The sequence below is a fragment of the Trichosurus vulpecula genome, chromosome 8 (assembly GCF_011100635.1).
Source record: "Trichosurus vulpecula isolate mTriVul1 chromosome 8, mTriVul1.pri, whole genome shotgun sequence".
Lineage (NCBI taxonomy): Eukaryota > Metazoa > Chordata > Mammalia > Diprotodontia > Phalangeridae > Trichosurus > Trichosurus vulpecula.
The window spans coordinates 100,206,479-100,231,729 of record NC_050580.1 but is presented as its reverse complement, the minus strand read 5'-3'; the positions used below and the strand labels follow the sequence as shown (position 1 = coordinate 100,231,729).

General features: G+C 40.0%; 1 protein-coding gene across 1 annotated transcript in view; it reads right to left on the bottom strand.

Annotated features, from left to right (window-relative positions):
* CCDC186 (coiled-coil domain containing 186) overlaps window positions 1-24,634 on the bottom strand; it is a 62,512-nt gene extending 37,878 nt beyond the window's left edge. Inside the window, exons 1-3 of the mRNA XM_036734940.1 lie at window positions 24,576-24,634; window positions 12,098-12,157; window positions 946-1,636 (exon numbers count right to left, since the gene is read on the bottom strand). Coding sequence (XP_036590835.1) covers window positions 946-1,601 — 656 coding nt within the window. The 5' untranslated portion in view covers window positions 1,602-1,636; window positions 12,098-12,157; window positions 24,576-24,634. The remainder of the gene's footprint in view (window positions 1-945; window positions 1,637-12,097; window positions 12,158-24,575) is intronic.
* Between the last annotated feature and the right edge of the window lie 617 nt (window positions 24,635-25,251).

Below are 25,251 nucleotides of genomic sequence, written 5' to 3'. Positions count from 1 at the left end.
CTGTGGTAAACTTAATAATCTCTCTCCTTCCCCTGTTCCTACTTTATGGATCCCCACCTGGTACCTCTCTTTTCCTTTAAAGTTCCTTTTATATTTATTTTTATAGCAGTTCCTGTCACTGTCCTAAACCCTACTCCAAAATTCACTTTCTCAAAGTGAAAAACATACAGTACATATTTTCTACTCTAGAAATTGATATTTTCTTACTGTTTAATTTCATTCAGTCATTTTTCTACAAGAATATTAAGGCTCCTGAGTTACTTCTATATTCAGTATTTCAGGTATACTATCTCACTTCATTGGTGTGAGTATCCACCAATACGGATCACAACTTATTTTTTCTCTGAGAGTTGCTATGGCCAAAAAGTAATAAGCCTGTCCAAAATCAGGTATGCTAGTTCTTCAATAACAGATATACAATTAATCACCTTTCAGGCATGGGTTAGTCTTGCCAGTACTTGTACTCTATTGGCTCGGCCTTTGAGAACCCAGAACTATCTCCATACCACAAGACATGGACTGGACTTTAGTAGAGGTTAACTAAATGACTTTACACAGTGGTAGGACAGAAATTTCTCAACTCACTTTCCTAACTAAAGCACCGTTCTCTGGATGGCTGTTGTTTTTCAAAGACTAGATTAAGGAGTTACATTTCTTAGATTAGATTCTCAGTTAATAAAATGAAAAAGAAATTCTAATTTTCTTGGTATTTTTCCTATGGATAACTAAATATGTGTGACATTTTTCTAAGAAAAGTTTTGATAAAGTTATCTTATAAAAATACAAGATAGCTGATGAATTTGTATGACTCAGCACTATATTATCTACTTACCAGGTCTTCAATGCTAAAGTACTAATTTTGCATTTAAAATTTCTTTCTCTGATAACTGCCCAAATGGATTTTGGGGTAAGTTAATACTTATTTCTTTACAGTATGCTACTTACTTCTTTATAGTATGCTCCTGCTGCAGATATTTATCTTGTACACATTTTTCAAACATAACTAAAGCACGTTCACCCTTTTTCATTCCATTGGGTACTCTATGTTCATTTGAAAGTTCTGCTGATAAGAGCTCTGATTCTATTTCTTCCAACAAATCTTCCTGTGCTGAAACATTTTGTATTCTTGAAATAAGTTTCTTGGTGCAGTCTGTATCATATGGACTTTCTGAATAAGTCTTTTCACTGGATGTTTCTGTAAGTTTAGATGACCTTAATTCTTGCAATATTTCTGTAAGTGTTTGTTCCGTTCCATTTGTCTTTGATATTTGTTCTGCAAAATCACCACCAGGAAAATGAGTTATTCTCTGAGATTTTTCTTCATACATGTCTGCTTTGTCATAAGAATTTCCAACTCCACTATGATCTGGTGAGTAATCCTTTTGTGCTTCAATTTGATTACCTTCAGGAAGCATAAGTGAAGTCATCTCTTTTTTTGATGGAAGCAGTTTAGAATCTTTGTCTAAGCTGCTCTCTTCATCTCCAGAAAAACAGTTCGTGGAGCCTTTTGAGCCAGATGTACAGCCAGTGGTTTTATCTGATGAAATGGAAGGTATATTTTCTACCTCGGACAAGCTAACTGGCACCAATTCACTCTGCATTTCTTATGATCTTCTTATTTTATTTTGTTAAAAATCTAAAAGGGAAAAAAAAGCCCAAAATATCACACACTAACCATGGATGAATGAAGTCTTTATTGACAGCTTATTGTGTACAAAGCCCTATGCTAAGTGCTGGGGATACAAACAGAAAAGTCAGGCCCTGATCTTGAGGAGCTCACATTCTAATGCAGGTGGAAACACACATGGAAGGTTTCAGGTGGAAGTCTGATGGGAAGGTCCCTGGGTCCTTAGGGTGTAGAAGCAAAGCAGATGGGAATGCTTCTTCTTTGACATCCTATACATCACATGAAATAAAAAAGATAAGATACACTATAAATCGTACTACACACGTGCCCCTTCTCCCTAAACTCATGTGTGAAGTCAAAGATGACACAGACCAGGTATCTCTTGAAAGGGTGACTAACCCACAAGGACTACTGCAAGAATGACCTCTTGCTGCCTTCCACCTGGGCTTTTTGGGATCACAGGATCATAGAACTAAAGCTAAAAGAGCCCTCAGAGTCCATGTGGTCTAAATCTATTTCAAAGACAAGCCATCTGAGACCCAGAGGGGGTAAGTTATCTGCCAAAGGTCACGGAGGTAGTGTCAGGATCTGAATCCTGGTTCTCTAACTCCACAGTCAGCATACTTCTCATTGAATCTTTTCCAACCAGGGCAGTAACACTGACAGCAACTCAGACAACGACAATGGATCTGTTCATTTTCATTTTTCCTGCCATGTTTATTCTTAGTCCCCTAAAGGTACACTGTAGAGAAGAAGTCAGCAGTTGGGAGGTGGAGCTAGAAAAATGATGATTACTTTAATTCTAAGGAGATAGGAAGACCATCTTGAGGGCCTGGAAGAAAAGAATGGAGGAATATTAAGACAGAAAGATTAAAAGGGTATGAGGACAGTCAGGAAAAGACTTTACTAACTCTGAGGGCTTTATTTCATGCTGTATTTTTTGTCTAAAACCTGACTTCATCTGTGTGAGGAATCCCCAGCATGGAGACATCCTCCAAGCATGCAGTCTTTAAGAGTTGCTGGGAGCACCAACGGGTCAAGTGGTACGCAAGCCATAGTCACACAAGCACATTACGTGCCTGATGCAAGACACGAAACCTCATCTTCTTGCTTCCAAGGCCAGCCTTATCTACTATAGCAGGCTGCTTCTCAGTGTATCACTCCCCGCACCCCGACACAAAGCAGCACTTATTCCAAGACACATGACATATCACAGAGAAATAAGGACAACAAAGTCCTGGTACCAACTAAATCTTACTCTGCTGCAGTAAAAATGACAGAGAAATGCCAGGTCAGAAGGGATAACGGACAGAAGAATATGCTTTTCAGGTTGGCAGGGAATCTGGGAACTACGATGTTCCATGGTGATTTGCAAATATTCTCAATAGTAATAAATATAGGTACAAATAAAATGTGGGTGTTCCTAGTTCTAGGAACCTTGCCTCTTTCAGGTCGGAAAGTCCTTTTCTGGCCCTGCCCCAGGATAAAAGGATAAGAAAAGATAGCATTTTTTTTAATACTAGATGAGCAAATAAGCAGCAGAGTACTCACTCATTAAACCAGCTTTTATTGAGTACTCACTATAAGCAGGACGCTGCAGGAAAGCAGGAGAAAGGGACATTAGTTGTTATCTTCACAGAATTTGTAGTCTATTGGGAGAAAACACATATCTACAACTACAAAGTAAAATATGGTTCTATGGGCTGTGTATTGATCTCTCAATGAAATCCTCCAAGCATAGCTCATAATCACAAATTCAGTGAATTCGATCAAATTACTGAGGTATTCATTTGAAAACTTGGCTACCCTCCTCACCTTTTTAAAAAAGAAATGAACCACAAAATGAATTTGGATGTCATAGATCATTGAATCTTAGAATTGTCTGTCAAATTTCATGAAAAAGTCAACTACTCAGTTATCCCAGAAAAACAAATGAAACACAATGAGCTGCAGAAACTTCACTTGGCTCAGTCCAATGCAAACTGAATCACTAAGTTAAAAGCAGATGTGTGATCAGTCATATGAGATAAATCAAGAAAGATAACTCTGGAATCAGTAGATTTGGTGAGGGCATAGGTCTTCTAAAACTAATTAGCAAAGAAAAGGAAAGAAACTAATATGACAGGGATACGTTTGTACATCTGTAATAATCCTTTATAGCACCTAGAAGAGAATTTTTAAAAATACTAATAATTTAACTGAATTATTGAGCGTGGCAATGAAACAAGAAACCAGAAGGAAAACTATTTTAGTACCTGTACAGCACAAGAAAGGTCCTGAAAAAAGAGAATCCATCTTTATCTTGAACCCTGTATTGGATCTTCCGTAACAGTGGCAAACACTTTTAGTGTTTTATGTCTCTTGTGATTATCAAAAGGTCCAATAAGGTTCTCTCTGTTGCTGTGTTTCACACATGTACGGTAAACACCTTATTATAAAAGAGTATTTATGGTGGTATTTTGCTCTCCCAATTAACTCCTATATGAAAATATTGTAGTTGATGTCTATATCCTTTCTTCCATCCATATTCCATTTTTTAATTTATCCATAGCTAGCACATGGTAGGCATGTAATCAATGCTTACTGAAATAAATTACAGAGCATTGCACTAGATACTAGGGACATGGACTGAAGCAGTGATTTTATTGAAATAGTATACTCCCCAATCAGGAAACTTAAAATGGCACCTTTTCTACAATTTATAGTTTTAAGAGTTGCCTGAGAGATTAAGTGACTTTCAAACATGGACAGTGTGTTACAGCTGGAATCTGAACCTAGATCTTCTTAGGTCCAAAGCCAACTAGGTCACTATCTGCTACACCTTTCAGGTGCTGAGGGTACAAAGACATAAATGAAATACTCCTTGACTCAAAGAGCTTACATTCTATGGGGTAGAATACAACTGGTTCACACATCTAACACAAGTAAAATTGAGGAAGGAGAGGTAACAACTGGAGAGGTAAATGAAGGCTTCACAGAGATGGCTAACACTGAGTAGAGCGTGAAAGGAGACTGGGATTCCAAGAACTGAAAAAGAGGAAGAGGACAGGGCACCCTGCTGGAATCCATGGATGCTGAAAATGGAATACAGAGTTCAGGAAACAGCTTTCCAGTCTAGCAAGAACATAACTTGTTAATAGTATTAACATTAAATAATCTGGTCAAAAAGTGTCTAGGAGACAACACTAGTATCACAGGCTTCACTAAAATGACTTAAGAGAAAAGCATTTAATCCAATTCAGCAAAGAAAAGGATGAAAAGTAACAGTCCTTGCTTTCAAGGAGCTTACCAACAAGTAAGATGCGAAGACAAGTAAGATGCAAGGGGTATTCTTGCAACTAATAATGTAGGGGCAATGGAGAAATCCAGATATTTGATAAGGAATTTTCAGCAGAGAAAGGTCACTTTCAGCTGTGGAAAAACATCCCATTTGTTTGTTTTTTGAGGCTGAGCAGATCAGGCTAGTGTCCATAAAGTTGGTGGTAAGTGAGGCCTTGAAGGAAAAGTGATTTCAACATAGATATGGAGGGGAGCATCTCAAGCATAGTAAATAAATCTTCAAAAATGTTTGGAGGCAGGACACAGAAGATACTGTGAAATGACAAAAATTACAGTTTACCAAGTCAAGGAGAAAATATTGCAAGCAGCCAGAAAGAAACAATTCAAGTATTGTGGAAACACAACCAGGATAACAAAGATCTAGCAGTTTCTACAATAAGGGATTGAAGGGCTTGAAATATGATATTCCGGGGGTCAAAGGAGCTAGGATTAAAACCAAGAACCACCTACCCAACAAAACCGAGTATAATGCTCCAAGGCAAAATATGGATTTTCAATAAAACAGAAGACTTTCAAGCGTTCTTGATGAAAAGACCAGAGCTGAATAGAAAATCTGACTTTCAAATACAAGAATCAAGAGAAGTATGAAAAGCTAAACAGGAAAGAGAAATCATAAGGAACTTATTACAGTTGAACTATTTACATTCCTACATGGAAAAATGATATTTGTGATTTTGAGGGAATATGCATATATATAGACAGAAGACACAGGGTGAGTTAAATATGAAGGGATGATATCTAAAAGATAAAATTAAGGGGTGAGAGAGGAATATATTGGGAGGAGAAAGGGAGAGAATAGGGTAAATTATCTCACATAAAAGTGAAAGCACATAAATGAAAAAGCAGTTCTATTGGAAGAGAAGAGGGGGCAGGTGAAAGGGAATGAGTGAATCTTGCTCTCATCAGATATGACTTAAATAGGGAATAACATACACACTCAATTAGGTATCCTACCCTACGGGAAAGTAGGGCGGGGGAAGGGGACAAGGAATGGGGAATGATAGAAGGGAGGACAGATCAGGGGAGGAGGTAATCAAAAGCAAACACTCTTGAAAAGGAACAGGGTCAAGGGAGAAAATTGAATAAAGGGGGAGAGGATACGATGGAAGGAAATATAGTTAGTCTCTCACAACTAGACTATTATGGAAGTGTTTTGCATAATGATACATGTATAACCTATATTGAATTACTTGCCTTCTCAAGGAGGGTGGCTGAGGAGGGAAGAATGGAATTTTGAACTCAAAGTTTTAAAAATAAATCTTAAAAATCGTTTTTACATGCAACTGGGAAATAAGATATATAGGCAATGGAGTACACAGCTCATCTTGCCCTACAAGAAAGTAAGGAGAAAGGGAATGGGGGTGGGAGGTGGTGATTGAAGGGAGGGCAGACTAGGAAAAGGGGTAATCAGAATGTATGCCATCTTGGGGTGAGGTGGAGGAGAGAGATAGGGAGAAAATTTGTAACTCAAAATCTTGTGAAAATGAATGTTGAAAACAAAAATAAATTAATCTTTTAAAAAGCATGCTATAGCAATTTTTTTTTAAATTACAGTTTAGTTGGAACTCAAAGTTATGTGCAAAGGAATAGCCTGAAATACCAAAATGGTACATTGAAGTTAGACTGAGTTGAAATGCTACTAGGCTAAGGAATTTCAATGTTATCCTATAGGCTATGGGAAAAAGAAAACTGAAGAAAACTCCCCTTCTGAGTAGGGGAGTGACATGTACTATTTTATTTATGAGGTGAAACTGTAGAAGACTAAAAAAATAAAATGTATCCTTAAATACACAGAATTTTGGAAGTGTAAGATAACTCAGTGATCATATATACCAATCCAAATCTGAAAATCTCCCACTACAACATACCTGATAAATGTTATCTAGCTTCTGCTTCTCCACCTTCAACTCTCACAAATCCAGAGGCAATCCACTACTCTCAAGGATAGCTCTAATTGTTAAGTCTCTCCATACATCAACTCTAACTTGTCTCTTTGCAGCTTGCATATATAACTTTTGATTCCGCCCCTGAAACAAAATTGAACATATCTAATCCCTTTTCCACACAATAGCCTTTCAACTACTCAAAAGACAGCTCTTAAGTCACTGAACCTCATCTTCTTTCTCTAAGATAAAAATATTCCTTCAACCGATCCTCATACTACATGCGGTGAAGGCACTTTGCCATTCTGCCTATTTTCTTCTGGACACTTTTCAGTTTATTAATATTCTTGCTAAACTGTTAACCCAATATTTCAGATATTATCTGACCTGGTCAAAGTAGAACGGGAATATCACTTTATTGCTGGAAGCTTTGCTTCTCAAAGCAGCTCATGACAAATTGCTAACCATGTCTCTACCATTTGAAACGTATGTTGATTTTTAAAACCCAATTGTAAGGCTTTACACTACTGAATTTTGTATTACTAGATCCAGCTCCATGTCCTAACCTGTCAAGATTTTTTGGTTCCTGACTGCATGTAGTGCAGGTATCAAAACTGCCATGTAGCCTACAAAACTCCCTTAGTGTGGTAGAAACCAGATTAAAATGTATTCATTCTATGTAAAATATTTAACAAAATAAATAAAAATACAACATGAAAATGTTCATTTGTAGTTAAATCAGTATGCAGCTCACAGAGATGTTTCCGTGAGTTTGATATCACTAATCTAGTGTGTTAGCTACCCCTCCCAGAGGTCTGTCATTTTTACATTTTATAAGCAAGCCACCTCAGCTTTTATCCAAGTCACTGACATAAATGGTAAACAACAACACAGGGTCAAATACAGATTCCTAGGATATTCCACCCTAGACCTCCTTTGAAAACGATGCAGTGAAGTGGAATTATTAAAAGCTGCCTTGTTGAGAAGGATTATTAGAGCATAGTTCTGAATTAAGCTAAAGAGGTTGTGGTAATAGGTTTAAGAAAGGGGAATGGATATCTGAGATGTTAAAGGAGGAGGATAGAATAGATAATAGAGCTGAGGAGTGTAGCAGGGGTAGTTCCCATTGAATAGCTTCATTTACAATGTATAATTGTTTAACTTGAAATTTTTGTCCCAATTTTTTTTCATAATAGTACAAAATTTTCTTGAAACTTAAGGATGAGAATAAAATTTAAAAATTTGTATAACTGTTATTAAAAAAAACACCACCACAACAACTGATGCAGAACCATTAATGCTATTCAAGTCTGTTTTTTTTTTTAAGGAATTAATTAAGCACCTACTAGGGTATTGTTCTGGAAGAGGACCATGACATTAAGAAGGTGACTTGCAAGTGAAGTGGATTTAAGTGAGGGAGGGTGGTCCATATTCACCAGCCTCACTCTCTCCTCCAGAGCCATCTGGGTCCAGCGGCAAAATACAGATCAAGACAACTGGAGATGGCCCAGGACACAATGAGAGACCTTGGCCTTTTTAAGTTACGGTCTTTCCCAGGTCTCAGTTAAATCTCCATTCAGAGATTAAAGATAGGTAAGAAATAAGGCAAAGAGTGGTCTCTCTCATCTACTTAACAAAAAAAAAATCAACCTAGGAGGAGAAGGTCCTTAGGTTCCTGGCCAAAACAGAGAAATAATTGCTATTTACAGTCATTCAGAGCCACCAGGGCCCAAATAAAGACCAAGTGAGGCTTGGGCTGGGACCTATTGTTGGCCAATCAATGACAGCCAGAGAGATTTGGGTTTAAGGCACAGTCCTTGCCCACAAGATATCTAGAGAGGTTTCAGAGATCAACATTTACATTCCTTTGGGCACAGCACCCACAGGTAAGGCTGCTTAGAATACTGCTAAACAAAGATGATAAAAAGAAAGCCAAAGAGTTCCTTGCCCTCAGGAAGCTCACAACCCAGGAGGTGAGACAACGGAAGGTAATTTTGGAGGGAAGCCAATGTATTAAGGGGGACTAGAAAGGTTTCTTGCAGAATGTAGGATTTTAGCTGACACAGGAATGAAGTCAGGGGGAAGAGACACGGAGAAAGAGCATTCTGGGCAGGGGGAAACAATCGCTGAAAATTCATAGAATAGGAAGATGGAGTATTACAGTTCAGAACAGAAGGAAGCTACTATCAAAGTATTGTAGAGTCCTGGAGGGGGAATGTAATATAAGGAGGGGAAACAGCATAAGTAGGGCTTTAAAAGCTAAAGAGAGGTTTTATGTCTGATCTGAAGATTACAGGGAGGCACTGGAGTTTACTGAAAAGGGGATCAGACCCGAACTTTAGGAAAGTTTTGAGATGGTCAGACTTGAACTCTAGGAAAACCATTTTGACAGCTGAGTGGAGGAGGGACCAGAGGGAAGAGACTTGAAGCAGCATCCAGAAGGCTATCGCAATTGTCTAGGCGTAAGGTAGTGAGGGAGCTGTACCAGGGAGGTTGCAGCATCGGGGGAAGATGGGGATGTTTATGAGAAGTTGAGAAGGCAGAATAGACAGGACTTGGCAAAACACTGGTGGATAAGGGTGAGAGTAAAGAGCTGAGGATGACACTTAGATTCCAAGTCTGGGTGACTTGGTGGTGATGCCCTCAACAATACTATGGAAGGCAGGAAGAGAAAAGAGTTTTAGGGAAAAGATAATGAGTTCTGTCTTGGACATTGTTAGAAACATACTTACATTGTCTAGGAATAAACAACACTCACTGGGAAGCCAGGAACGTTTTAATTACAGATTACATTTATTCCTCCTGAATAAACGGGTACATACTCTGAACAGAGTACAGGAGAAAGCACAAAAGACTCAGATGGATGTCAGTCCTTTTATTGATCCTCACCTCGAATCTCCTGCCAGGCTCTTCACTGGCCAGATGCAAACCCCTGACTGTCTGCGTCATGCCCTCCTCAAATGGCTCGTTTAAGCATGCGTCTAACCTTTCATCTGACAGACCATAGGCCTGGTTTCTGCTAAAGCTGGTGGGGAAGAGGTAGAGAGATACTTTCAACTCTGTGGAAACAAAACTCCCCCGCCCCGGTTTCTTACAGACATGTGGAGTTTAGGATGTCTAAGGGACATCCAATTCAAGATGTCTACTAGGCAACTGGGAATGCAAACTAGAAACAGAGCTGGGCAGATTTAAGAATCATCTGAACAGAGAGGGTACTTGAATTAACTGGACCTGCTGAGATCACCAAGTGACATGGTATAAAAGGAGAAGAGAAAAGAAACAGGACAAAGCCTTAGAGGTTACTTTTAGATGGTGTAGATGAGCAGTTAGGCAGGAGAAGAACCAGGAAGCAACAGTGTTACAAAATCCTAGACAGAAGGGGGTATCAGGGAGAAAAAGGTAATCAAAGGTTGTAGAGAAGTTGAAAAGCATGAGGATTGAGAAAAGACCATTACACTCATCAATAAAAAAAATTACTGGTAACTTTGCAGACTGCAGTTTGAGCTGAATGAGGTATGAAGCCAGACTACAGAAGTAAGAAAAGAGTGAGAGGAAAGGAAGTGGAGGAGGCACTGATTAAAGATGGCTTTTTAAAGGAGTTTACTACAAAAAAGAAGAGAGATATAGGAAAATAGCTATCAGGGATGGACTGATCAAGTGAGTTTTTTGAGGATGGGGAGAGAGATATATGTGTGTAGGAACAAGGAAGCCACTAGCAGAAAGGGAGGGATTGAAGATTACTCAGAAAGTGGTGGGATGGAATGCAACCACATATATATATGGAGAGGTGGTTAACCTTGGCAATAAAAATGGCCAATTTCATGTGAGATGGGTGAAGGAGGAGATTGTGGGGAAGAAATCTGAGTGATGTGAGATGAGATGAGATGCAAAAGGCCTCAAATTTTTTTCAGGGGAGAAGGAACGCACACAACAGGTAGTTTGAGAAGGGATGAAAAGAATTGGAAAGGCCAAATATGCTGAATAGTGAATTGATTAGAGAGGTGTAAGAAGATTACTTTGCCTCAGTAGGGGGGGCTCAGTTGAGATTATGTAACAAATGTGTAGTGGACCCAGTAAGCAGAGTTTTATAATTTCCTCCAGCCTCTTTCAACAACATGTAAAAAGGTGTGAAGATAATAGATGGTGGAGTAATCCAGGGCTGGGGAAAGATGAGTGATAGGGCAAGGGACTGGAGTGTAGAAGATAGAGTAGAATTGAACTGGTTCATCATGGGGTCAAGGTGAAGAAGGTAGGAGAGTATAGTGAGCACAGGGATGATGGCCTGAGAAAGAACTGAGTGGGAAGAGATGGAGGGGAGGGGTCACAGTGAGTATAAGAACAGGGTTGCAAGACAGAGGGAAAGGCAAAATAACCACAGACTATGATCAGATAAAGGAATTTCAGAGTTCATGAACATGGAAGTGGAACCCTAGTGAGTGATGGCAAGATCATCTCTGTATAATAGCTGAGAAGTAGGTGGAGGAGTAGGTAAGTCACGGGCAAAGAATAGGGTTTAGGAATTGGTAAGTTAGGATTTTTGAGGGAGTTATCAATATGTGTATGCTGAAGAACCCTAGAATGAGGCCAAGAGTTGGGGAGGAGAGATAACTGTGAAATATGCACTTAATTCACTGAGGAAGGAAGGAAAGTATCCTAGAGGTAGGTAGATAATAGCTAAAAGAATTTGGGTGAAATATGGATTGAATTAAATCTCAAAAGGAAAGTTACTAAATGATGGAAGTAGAAGGAGAGTCTAGAGGTAGCAAAAGAAAGTAAAGAAAGTAAATTCCCTTTCAACAGCTGGGGGCAAGGGAGGCAGGCTATGAATGAAAGTGTGTAAACAGTGCTGAAAAAAGGGTACTTAGGGAAGTAGGTATCATCAAGAGCAAGTCTCAGTGGGTGCAAAATGGAAGGAGAAAGGAAGATTTAAGATGAAAGTAAGTTTGTTATTTATGGAACCACAATGGAAGGGGTAGGTAGGATTTGAGTGGGATGTTGGTGGGTTTGGATTGATAGGGACAGAAGCCTGCAGTGGGGGATGGGGAATGGAATTGTATAATGATAGCCCTGGTGCTGAATCGCTGGCATGAGGAAGATATGATGAGGTAAGAGTTGAGGAATGAATTCAAGTAGATTATCATCATCCCCAGGGGGCCAGGTGTGCAAATGGGGCAAGCCAATAATAGTAAAGAGTTATCAATCAGGCTTGGTCATCTCAGGATATGGGAGATTCCAGGCAGGGACTCACCAAACATTGAGTCAGCCTCAAGGTAGAGTTGTCTTGGGGAGCCAGACAGCAAGTATGCACCTGAAAAGCAAGGATGTGGAGACTTCGGGTGAGAACGGAGGGAGTGGGGCAGGGGGAAGAATAGACAAGACAACTAGTGAAGAGTTGTATTTGGCCAGGGTGCTGGCTACTCTTTGGATCTAGCCTGTCAGCTACCTAAGTATATTATCCACAATCCATTTATCTGCTCTCTTTTCCATAAAGACAGCATGAGACTTTAGTCAGTCAACAAGCATTACCATGTGCCAAGCACTGTGCTAAAAGCTGAGGATACAAAAAAAAGCAAAAACATAGTTACTGCCCTCAAGAAGTTCACATTCTAATGGGGGAGAAAACATGCAAATAACTATGTCCATAAAAGATACATACAGTATAAAGGAAAAGTAATCTCAGAAGTAAGACAATGGGGGAGGAAGGAAAGAAGAGGTGACTGAGAAAGGAGGTAGAACTGACAAAGGCCTGCAATTTTTGCATTCTGATTTAGTCGCTGAACATATCAGCCACCCACCCCAGCTTTATGCAACCATGTAAACTTGGTAAGAATGCAATCTACTCCATCCAAGACATTGATTAAAAAGTATATGAAAAAGGGGAAGCTAGATGGCTCAGTGGATTCAGCACTGGGCCTGGAGTCAAGAAGATCTGAATTCAAATCTGGCCTCAGACACTCTCTGTTGTGACCTTGGGGAAGTCACTTAACCTGTTTGCTTTAATCTACTGGAGAAGGAAAGGACAAACGATAGTGGTAATCAGAATGGGGCTCTTTGCAGTTATTCTCTTAAGTGCCTTTAATGATTCTGGCCTTTGTTTGAATGGGGCTGGTAAAGTGGGATCTTGTCTTGGAATGTTTCTCAGCAGCTAAGACCATTGGAAGGCATTGATTAAAAAAACCCAGTATATGGTGGTACTAGGGATTAACTAACTTTCCCACACCCTAAATGGGACTTTTCGCTGTTCTTTGAGTGTTTCTCAGCACTGAGGTAATCAAGTGCCCCAGGGCCCTGGGACAGGTATATAAGATCTGAGGTTGGTGTTTGACATTTGGGGGCTCACTTACAGGAGTGTTGAGACTCTGGGCAAGCTGTTGTAACCACGCCCCCCCCCCCAACCGCCTTTGATAACCCAGACAGATACTGGTGCTTCTCTGGTAACTATGAATTAATTGTGATTTGAATCAAGACAAGGTCTATCTGTTGATGTTTGTAATTTCTGTCTGTATTTACCCTGAAGTTCAGGGGGCTCATCTTCCCCCCTGAATTAAATGAATGATATATGTATGTTTAATTAAACTGAGATTGTTAACCCCTTAAAGTTGCTTTCCTTAATAAAGCAGATCAAAGAACCTGTGTCAACAGTCCTTCTATGTACTGGTTGTTGTTGGTCTTACACAGCCACAGTAGCTGCAAGCAGATTGTTGCTACACAAACCACTGCAGTATGTTTGCCAAGAAAACCCAATGGACAGTATGGTCCATGACACAACTGAACAACAACAGGAACAAGGACAGATCTTTGGAGACATCTATTCAATCCATTCACTGCTCTTTGGGCCCTGTTATTCAGGTAAATCTAAATACACCTATATTATCCACAGCCTCATTAAAGGTCTGTAAAGACCCTATCAGAAATCCAGGCATATTTCATCCATGGTATATTCCCTTCATCTAGCTAATAAGCCTATTTAAAAAGAAACTGAGGTTAGTTGGGAATGTAAACTCATAATGTCACCTTTTCTTTCTTCCCCACTCAAATATGGATATTACCTAAAGGTCAGTCTTCAGTTATCTTATACACTTTTATAGCTTCAATAATCACTTTTATGCATATAATTCACAAATCTCTTTAAAACCTTAATTTCTCTCCTGTGTTCTATCCAAATATTTCCCTTTAATTACACACCTGTTGTTTTATTACAGTCATAGATTCAGAGCTGAAAGGGAACTCCGGAGGCCCCTATTTTCAGATAAGGAGATTGAGACCCAGGGAGGTTAAATGACTTGCTCCAGGTTACTGTCTCAGAGCCTCTGACTTGACAGGGCATTATTATTACTACTACACAACAGCACTTCTTATGTATTAATAATCAATAGGCTACTTGCTGCAGAAGTCTCTTTATCTTTTGCTTCAAAATTGAAACAGTAATCCCAAATACCATATTTCTTGAAAATGTCCAGTTTTTAATTGATTCATTTAGTCCCCAGGGAAAAGCACTTTTTATATACTGATTCCAGGTAAGACTTCCATGTGTGGGACAAAAAACCAGTGGCTCAAGTGAAAAAAACAGAGATGTCTTGGTTTCTCAAGGTAGGAAAAAAACAGAAGCTTTATTTGACCAAGTCTCGAGAATTGGGCATCTCCCACTACCAGTGCGGAGATAGTAGTGAAGAGAGGCAAGGGGGAGAAGGCAAGCAAGGGGATATATATCCTTGTACAAACAATTCTAAGAAATCCCACCCCAGAGGCTGGACCCCTGTCCCCATTTGCGGGGACAGGTGGCCTCACAATCTAACCAGGAATAAGTTTTACCCAATACCAGCACAGAAACTACAGAATTACCTTATAGGGAAACTTTAATGTTAAGATGGCGGTTTGTAAGTAGGCTAGGGAAGGGGAAGAGGGGAATACCACCTGATTTCCCCGAAATCATATGATTTACAGGAAAACGAAACTTAGGCCTAGTGAGGTCCACATCCTAACTAAATTTGTAGTATTTGAGTATCACCTTGCCTGAGTTATTCATAGGGAAGCTTTCACAATCTTGTGTTCCACTCAAAGTCCCCCCTCTTATTCCATAGTTGAAAGCTTCCCACACCAATCCTTATACACTTCTTCAACCTCACGATCTAACTCATTGGTCTTCTCTTCAGGATCTAGTCAGTCTTCCTGCTCAACTGGTTCCCATTCCTGCCCCTTCTCTAAATATTGATTCCCAAACATTTTAGATATAAATACATACATATATATATATATATACATATATATATATATATATATACATATATATATATGTATATATATACATACACACACACACACACACATATACCCTGTGAAGTCTTCACACTTTATTCTCTCACTACCTCACACATCCAGAACTTGGTTTTGTTCCTTGAACCCCTTTCAAAATAATAAGAACAAAAAAATGTATTGTGAATCTCCAGGGTAATTAAAGATAGTTTTCATAATATCCTTTACAATTACTTACTACTTAAGGAGTCACTAAGGAATTTTTAGTTCAAACCCCTTCGAGCATTAAGGGGTTCATGAACTAACTACTAAATGGGAAACAAGATGCCTCTATAACCTCACTCCCAACTCCCCATTCCTTTTCAATTTGCCTTCTATCACCAAATCTCATAGTTTTTTCTGTTTCTTCCTTGACCTCCCTCTCTCAAGTATTTCACAATGCTGACCAACCCCAGACACTCTCTTCTCTCCAGGCTTTCATGATTCAAATGAAATAGTGTATGTAAAGTGGTTTGCAAACTTTAAAGACAGATAAATGTCAGTTATCATGGCAACACACTCTTGGTTCTTTTGCCTTGGTGGGCTCTTCTTTCTACCCCCTTATGAAGAGAATGTATTCAAAGCACTGTCCTCTATTTCTTCCCTAAAATCTGCCCTTCTACTTTCCTTATTTATACCCTCTATCATATGATTTAAACCACAATATGACTCTCCCCTTCCATTCAACATTTAATGGGTTCCCCAGTCCTAGTTCCAACCTTTGTCACCTCACTTGGACTACTGCAAGAACCTTCTAATTAGCATTCCTGACTCAAGTCTCTCCCTTCTTTAACTCACCCTCTATACCCAACTGTCAACAGATTTCCTCAAAATGCAGTTGATCATGCTACCCCTTCTAATCAATAAAATTCATTGGTGCCCTACTTCTTCTAGGATCGAATATAAACTCATGTTTGTCAATTAAAGCTTTTCATAACTTGTTCTGTCTCCCATTCTCCACACTCCAATCATTCTGGTCTACTGAGTCTCTAACACAGAACATTATCTCTATGCCTCTGTACTAGCCTAGCAGTTGCTCCCCATTCCTTTACTTCTAACTCTTGAAATCCATGATTTTCTTCAAGATTCTGCTCAAGAGCCATTCTCTTAGCCTACCTTCCACCCCCAAGATTACCTTGTCTAAGTTTTGTGTTGTGTATATACCTATAGATCTATGTATTTGCATTCTGCCTCCCTTCACACCTACAGAAGGCAAGCTCCTTGAGGGCAAGAACTACCTCACTTCAGACTTGGATCGTAGCACCTAAAAAAAACAGTTAAGTGCTAATAAATGCTTGATTGATTCTACTTCCACAAATCTATGACATTCTTCTCTTTCTATCCATTACCACTATCAGTGCCCTAATTCTGACTCTACCTACCTCTTAGGAGGATAATTCCCTTCCACCTTTCCTAATTCTTTAAATCTTTTCCAGTCTGACTTATCCTATATACCCTTGTCAGATTAATTTTTCTAATGCATACTTCTTATCATATCACTCCACTGTTCGATGGCTTTCTATTACTTACTGAGTAAAGTCCAAACACCTTAGCCTGGAATTCAAGGCTCTCCTCAATCTTGCTCGTCTACCTTTTCTATTTTTTTCATATTACTCTTTGGCACACAATACCACACTGCAGTCAAAATGGACCAATGTTCCACAAACACCATACACTTTTTCATTTCCATGCTTTTACTATTGACTTTCCCCTTTTCTATAATGTGTTCTCCCCTCAATGCATACTGAAATCCCATCTACCTGTTCCATGAAGTTTTGCCTAATCTCTCCCCTATCAGTCTGAGGTAACGGTATCTCCCTCCTCAAACTCTTATAGTACTCTATTTCTTTCCAGCAATTACTATATTCTATTTGTACTATATAATTATTATGTATCCCTTATCTTCCCTATTAGATTCTAAACTCCTTAAGATGAGGAACCCAATCTTATAGCTCTCTCAATGTAGAGCACAGGGTTTTAAGCACAGTAGATATTAAACAAATGTTCGAATTAAAATTTTTTGAAATGTACATGAACTGTAAGTAGGTAAGTGATGCTGGGGTCAAACAGCTCCCCATCTGAGCTACAGAATGGTCTGGCAATTGTCCAAAGTGAGCAGGGGAGTTAGATTGCAATGTGCAACTCAGCTTCAGCACATTCTTAGGTCACTATTCAGAATTTGGGGAGTGTCTATAAACCCCCAAAGTGATACACATATACAGCTCTGAACAATAAGATAAAAACTAACTTGCCTGACTAGTAATTTTTACATCTAGGAAAAATGTGATAGAATATTTAAGACACTGAACACATATAATCTTGTAATTCCATTATTTTCCATTTTAGTATGTTTTATGACACAGTACTACAGGACCAATTCACACTTCAAAATTATTGCAATGGAGTGAGAAGTGGTTTCGCTCTTACTGGAGCTCATCAGCTGTAGGCAACTGGTCAGTGAAGTTTATCTGCTTATTCAAATTATCTGAAAACACTCCTCATCCCTCTAAAAAAACAAAACAAAACAAAACCTCAGTAATTGTGATTTGTTACCCCCTCTCCCCCCCATTAATCTCACTTAAGATCTAAATAAGATCTCACTTCTAGCAAATTGTTTTCTATAAAAGAGTCAAACAAGTGAAAAAGTATTTCTTTAATAAGCTTTTTTCTGTCAACTGAACTATTCTAAATAAGAATCTTGAAAAGAAATTACAAACAAAAAATATAGCATATTCTAATCTGGGAATTGATAATGTTAAACATTATGACAAGAAATTGATACCCTATCTTTACAGGAACAGAAATTTCCAAAGTAAACCCCTAAAAGATCTGGTATTATATGTTTATCATTAGTCCTTAATATAAACTAATCTTACTACATTGTTAGCCAATAAACACTAAAATGTTACCCAAATACTATGTAGAAATGCTATTTAGAAAGTTGGATTATTTAATTTATAAGCACAGTCTTTTTTACCTTTTTCAGAAACTACATTATAAATGAAAGATTGTGTAAAGTCAACACAACATTTGTCTTTTGCAAGGAAAACCTTAAACCATTCTCCAAATGGAGACAACTTCCTTCAGCTCTCCTCAAAGGATAAGGCAGAAAGGGTGATGTAATTCTTGTTCCTCACCTATTATTCCACCAATCTCCAAATGTTTCCCCTTTTAAACCCACTGCATTCCCTTATACTGTCTCCTCCTGCAACCTGATCACCATACTCCATTGTTTGCCTTCAACCTTGGTGACAAACATTTATGTTGGTAACTTCTGCTATTATGGTTTTACTTTATAGTTACTTCATCTTGGTATTTTACCTGAACACAAGCAGCCATACCACATCATTAAGAGCTGCCACACCTCCAAGATATTAAATACTGGAGATTGCCCACTCTGACCAAATCCTTACCATTCTTCCACCTCTCCCACTCTCTCCTTTTGTAGAATTTGCTCATCGACCCCAGTGTGACCTCCAGTTCTCTTTGGCTTCTGTTTATTCTCTCAGTCCATTAGCTAGTTTCTGGTTTCACTCTTCTGCCTACCCTCTTGCTAATACCCTAGAATTTCTCATCCCCTTTATACCTATACTATGTATCAACAAATCTTGTTCCTATTTAAATCTCACTTTGCTATTCCAGACAGGAGGAAAAAACAAAAACAAACAACTCTCAAACTGTCTCTATCACTGATGCTCACTGCTAAAAAGCACTTAGAGCCCAATGAGGATAATCATTTTTGTTCATCTTTAGTTATGGCTCTATATTCTCCCAAGGGTGGCTAGTCTTCCTCAAGCAAGCCCCTTCACTTTCTACAAGTGACCACCTAATTAGTAACACAGGCCATTAAACACTGAGTTCCCTTAACTTCCTTCCTCTCCCCTTCAAAATAAAATGTTTTTTGAAGGAAAGCTCAAAATCTAGTAATACAAATAAAGGATTGTGAGATATTGTAACAGCTTGCAAACTAGTAGCAGGAAGATAAGGCATAAAAGATGTCCTCATTCTTTCAATTATTTCTACTCCTGCCCTCCCCCAATCAATTAATACATTATTCTCACTTTCCTATTGCGTATTTTCCATCCCTTCTTCTCTACTAGCTCCTTCTCTTGGCTACAAAATGTATTCAGTTCTCCTATATTTTAAAAACCAAACAATTTAACCTCCTACCCCAAGTTACAAATATCCCTTTTACTTAATACACAAACTCCTCAAAAATATAGTGTATATCCATTGTCCCTACATAACACATGGCTCATTTATCCCTAACACCCTTGAAATCTGCTTTTGCCCTCACTACTCTGCTGATATTTTGTTAAGGTCATCAAATTCAAATAACTCAAACAGAAAATACAATAGCTTAGCTTCTTGTTGTTCTCTCTTCCCTTGACTTCTGCAATTTATCATTCTCATCCTCTTCTTAACTCTATGGAAGCTTCTCCCTCCTCCTTTATGGGCTTTCTTTGGTTCTCCTAGTTCATAAATGTTGGTGATCCAAAGGTTCTCCCTGCACTTCTTATTTTTTCTTCCGTCAGACTCATAATTTCATAGGTGTAGGAGGATCCTAGTAAAGAACTGTCATAAAGAATGCAGATCAGTGATTGTTCTAAAACTCAATCTTAGAAAGTCATCTGGGCAATTGGAAGTTATGACTTGCCCAAGGTCAAGTTTCATCAGAGATAGAATTTGAACCCAGGTTTTCCCGAGGTCAGCCTTTTTATTCACTATGCTACACTGCCTCTCAATGTTAACATTTGTCAAAGTCAATTCATTTTGCTCCCAACCTGGTTCCTCTTCCTAAATTCCCTATTTTTATTAATAGGGCAGTCACTCTTCCAGTTTGGCTCTTAAACTCCCTCAGTGCTTCCCTAACCTTGAGCTTCTTAATCCAATCAGGTTAACTCAGGTGATTTTCTCACTGTTTTTCAGTTGTTTCAGTCATGTCCAACTCTTCATTTCGGGTTTTCCTGGCAAAGATCCTGGAGTGGTTTGCCATTTCCTTCTCCAGTTTGTTTTACAAATGAGGAAGCTGAGGCAAACTGGGTTAAGTGACTTGCCCAGGTTCGTACAGCTAGTAACTAAAATGTTTGAGGCCAGATTTGAACTCAGGCAGAGTTCCACTATGAACTTCACCATTTAACTATGTGGCCAGTGCCTTTACAATTTCAATTATTCTTTATCCTTAAGCTACCACCCCAGCTCTGGTCCTAATTAACCTCTTTCCTGGACTGTTAGAATTGATCTATCTACTCTCTTTTTCAATCCACTCCATACCTGGTTGCCAGACTGATCATCCTGAAGCATTTTGTTGAGTTGTTTTTCAGTTGTGTCTGACTTGTCATGACTCCATTTGGGGTTTTCTTGGCATAGATGCTGGAGTGGTTTGCCATTTCCTTTTCCAGCTCATTTTACAGATGAGCAACAGAGGCCAACAGGGTTAAGTGACTTGCCTAGGATCATATAGCTAGTGTCTGAGGACAGATTTGAACTCATGAAGAGAAGTTTTCCTGACTGCAGGCCTGGCACTTTATCCACTATGCTACCTAGTTATCACCTGAAGTTTAACTCTCGGTTATGTGATGACATTATACCTTACTCAAAAACCTTAAAATAGTCACCCAAGACTTATGATAATTCAGTTTTCTCAAGATTTTCAGATCTGGTCTAGGAGTTCTTAACCTGGGATCCATTCCACCCCATCCCCACAAAGGAGGTCTGTGGATAGGAAATTTGAGGGGGTCTGTGAATTTGGATGGAGAAAAAAATCTTTTTTTCACTCACCTCTAACTGAAATTCAGCATTTCCTTTTAATTATATAAAACTAGAGAAAAAACAAGACCTACTCTCTTACTGTGTATTTTTCAACTCCGTGTTCCAGAATCCCGAGTTCTGCATTTACAATCACCAGATACAATTCAGAAGGTGTCTTAAAAGAAAAGAAAAACAAACAAAAACAACAAAAATTCTGACTTGTAGTTCAATCTCAGATTTAATGAAAAGTTTCTCAGGTCATCTGCATGATTTCCGTATATTGAAGCTTTTTAGCTGAGGATTAAATTTTGCTTAAATCTTCATGCTATATACATAGAAATTCAAAATTGGAACATGATTGAATAGGGAAAAGTTCTAAACAGGTAGATATTGAATATCATCAGCTAAGGGCTGGGCATTATGCTAAGCATTTTGTGAAAGATTCCTTTTTATTATAGGAGAGAGGAGAATATAATTAGTGGTCAATCAATCCACAAGATATAACCAACTACATTTTAGGAATTTTTTTTTCCAGTTTGTGAATTATTCAGACACCCTCCCAACCCCATTTGTTAGCAAGTGATAAAATTTGTTGGGAAAGGTCAATTTACAGCTAGAGAGCATGTGTCAGGGTCAGGAAAACATGGGTTCAAGTCCTTCTGTCAGGACCCTAAGCAAGACTTCTCTGACTCCGAAACAACTCTAAGACAGGGTAAGAGTAGGGAGTTTTTACTGTTATGCATCCCTGTGGCAGTTTGGTGAAGCTTATGGGCCTTTCCTCAGAATATCTGAGATGAGATAGACTATTTGGAATTTGCATTCCTGAGATAAAATTGTTTCTAGAAAGTGAACAGGTTGTAAACAAGCAAGGGAAACCTACACGTACAAATACATCTTTTTAGGGCATCCTCAAACAGATAGTACACCTTATTTGCTGCTGCTCAAGTCTGCTACTATTGTCTTCAGGGGGCTTAAAGGAGAGATGGCTTCTCCAGACTAGGGGCCTCCAGGCCACATGTGGCTCTTCTAGGTCCTCAACTTCTGCCCTTTGAATCCAAACTTCACAGAACAAATCCTTTTATTAAGTTAGTCTAGACTCCAGACTCATCTAGGGAGAGTAACCTATTCTGTATCCCCATAAATCACATCCTCATTGGTGTTATTAGCATTTCCCTCCCCACCCCACCCCCATTAGTTATTCAGGCATTTTTCTCATTCCTCTAATAATGGACAGTAAGCTCCTCGGGGGCAGGGACTATCCTACTCAAATTTAACTAATACATAGCAGGACAAATAATAGGCACTTACTACATACATATGTATATATGCATATATGTATATGTATTACTGTCTCCCAAAATGTGAAGAGTAAAATAACATAACAAAAGTAGTAAGCTTACTAACATGTTTATGTGGAATTCAGGAATCAGGCTGTAGTTTATTATTTTTTTTAACTTTATGCTACAAACATGTAAATTAAAATGAGTCAATGGAACTTGACACAAAGATCAGGAGTGGATCCTGTCCCCGGCCAAACTCCCCCAAACAAAACAATGAAAAAGGCTGGGGAAGAGAGGAAAACTGCCTCAGGCTAAGGACGCTCATGGTAATAAACTGACCTTAGATCAAGTAGAAAACATTTGTACATCAGTAGAATGTACTTCCAGGGAAAACAGGTATTTGGGAACATTCACACAAAGTTGCTTTATCCTACTTCAGAATCATTTAAGAAGTGCTACAGTACAGTATATAACACTTCACGTTGTGAGAATGATGTAATTCTACTGTTTATCTAACATTTTATTCTAAAATACCATTACTTATTTTCATAGATACATTTTTAAACAGTGATTACATTCCATCTAATTTTATAGTTATTTGCATATACTTCTCTCCCCTACCAAACTGAAAACTTGAGGGAGATATTTTATTATGTATGCATCTTCACGTCTCTCACTGCTCCTTAATACTGTTTCTTGCAAGAGAATTATTGGTGCCCAATAAGCTCGTTACATGAGTGCTCAACTGTTAGCAAACATTCAATAGATTTTGACAAGTCAGACTGCAGAGGTACTCTTAAAGGATTAAAAAAGTTTCTAAACCACTACAAGCCATTCTCCTCATGATTCATCAACAAAAAAAATTCAGAAATGCCAAATGAGACTGCAGGTCTGCCTACTGATTGTGTAAAACTGACTAATACTTAAAAGTTTTCCCAAGGTCCAACTGTAGTTATTGTTTAGGGATGGCATTTTTAAAATGATGCCATCAAGGGAATTTCACAAATAACTCGTTTACAGATTGGAACATGGAATTCAACGCAATTTCCATTCTCCTGCAGCCTCCCACGTATTTTAATTCAATATAATCCATGTGACTATACCCAGAAAAATAAATCATGGCAAACTGTTTAGCGTTTTACAAGAATAACTATTCCTGTTTCCGCAGATACACAAGGAAAGTTACAAAAAGCAGCTCAAAAGAGTACACATTATACGCTACAGGGCTGACGGCTGCACCATTCAATCGCAAACTTTTCTGAACTTTAATTTTTCCCCACAGGAAAACAAACCGAAGATATTAAGCAAGGCAGATCCAGGTACCCCGCACCACCACCCGCGGCATACCTGAGCGCTGACTACCACAGGGCAGAAGGCTCTCCTACAGACTAATGAATTAACAACTACCTGAAGGGCTACCAAAACACCACTTACAGAAATGAAGCTCACTTCCTCCCTGCATGTTTCTTGCGTTTGAATTTGGGGGAAAAAAAAAAACTGGGCTGAATTCGAAGGGCCATTTACACGCTAACACAAACATATTATGCCAATCGATAAACTGGACGTAAAACAATAACACCAAACGCTCTCCTAACTCAAATCTACGCGGAGGAACAGGCCGGGGGTGCGGCTGCAAGCTTGCTTCCTACTGTTTACTGAAGCACTCAAGGTCCCCCTTGTTCTTTGCCGTCCTACCTCAGTTTATCGTTCTGTCTTACTCATGGGAAGTCACGAGCTCATTAAAACTCCGGGCCGCCCTCGGATTCTGAAAAGCACTAGAGACTGGAAGGCTACAGGCACCCCCTTTGTCCCTCATTCGAAGGAAGTGGTTCCTTAACGACCCGACGCCGCCACAACAAAAAGGCGCGACAAGAGTCAAAACCACAACACAACACGGAAACATACAGCTTATGGAACGAGTGGTGTTTTTTTTCTCCGCAAACTGCTTCGTTGCATGCAGGCATCACGACCCAAGCCCCCCTCCCCCCCCCAGCACAGCTCCCCGCTTCGCTTCCCATTCGGTCTTCCCTACTCCTCCCCGCCTGCCCCTATGGGAATCGAGGCGCGGGGAGAGAAGGGGCGAGCACAGCGGGGTACGGGGCTCACAACTTTACCGACACCCCTTTCCTGCCCCCCGCCCCCGCCACACACACCTTCTTTCCACCCGGAGGAACAAGAGCAAGCGCTCGCTCCGCCTTCAGGGCCTCAGAACGTCCCCGGCGACCCCGCTCCGAACTGGGCCCAGCGCGTGAGGAGAGGGGCGGAGGAGCGCAGGGCCCCAGCCCCGCCACCCCCCCGGGGGAGCCTCTTCAGCCCAAGGACTCTCTTCTTCCCAGCCCGAGCTCGACTCCCCTCGGGGAACTCCCTTCCTACTTTCCCCAAGCCTCCGAAAGAGACTCTTACCCGGCAGTGAGGCGGTCGACTAAGTTGTCAGCCTCTCCATGGCGAGGTCTGGAAGGCCAAGGGAGGGGGGGGGCGGGGAGGGGCGGTCAAGGTCAGACGGGGAGGGGGTGCGGTGAGGAAGGCCGGGAATGTTACTCTTCACCAGCCGCAGGTTTCCCCAAACCCCAGCGGAGCTGACACATCAACAAAGATGGCGGCGACGCCGAACGCCGCGGAACCGGCCACTAGCTCCAGCTGGCAGGGAGGGGCGGGGGCTGCTGGAGCAGCCAATCAGGGGGGCGCTGGGGACGTGACGAAAGGGCGCACCTTGAGCCACGGAGCAACCTGTCTGCAGTGGGCCGGGCTTAGGCGGGGCTCCTCCTCTCCCGGCTCCAGTCACCTGGTCGGCGGGGATACGAGTCTATCCTAGTTTTTGCTAGCTATTTATCCGGGAGTTTGGGTTACCTGCGGCAATTGACTCCTACTTCCCCCTCCCGCCCCCAGCCTCTGGGGAAACCCAAGCAAATCACCTTTGGATTTTATCCTCTTCTCTCCCAGATAAATACTTCTTATCTCAGTCCTGGGGCATAAAGAAATAAAAAAGACCTGCAAATCAAATGCCCTGCTCCTTCCCTATACCTCAAGGGGTGGAGTCCAGTTATCTATCAGCCTCCTTACAGAGGATCGAAGTAGAGTG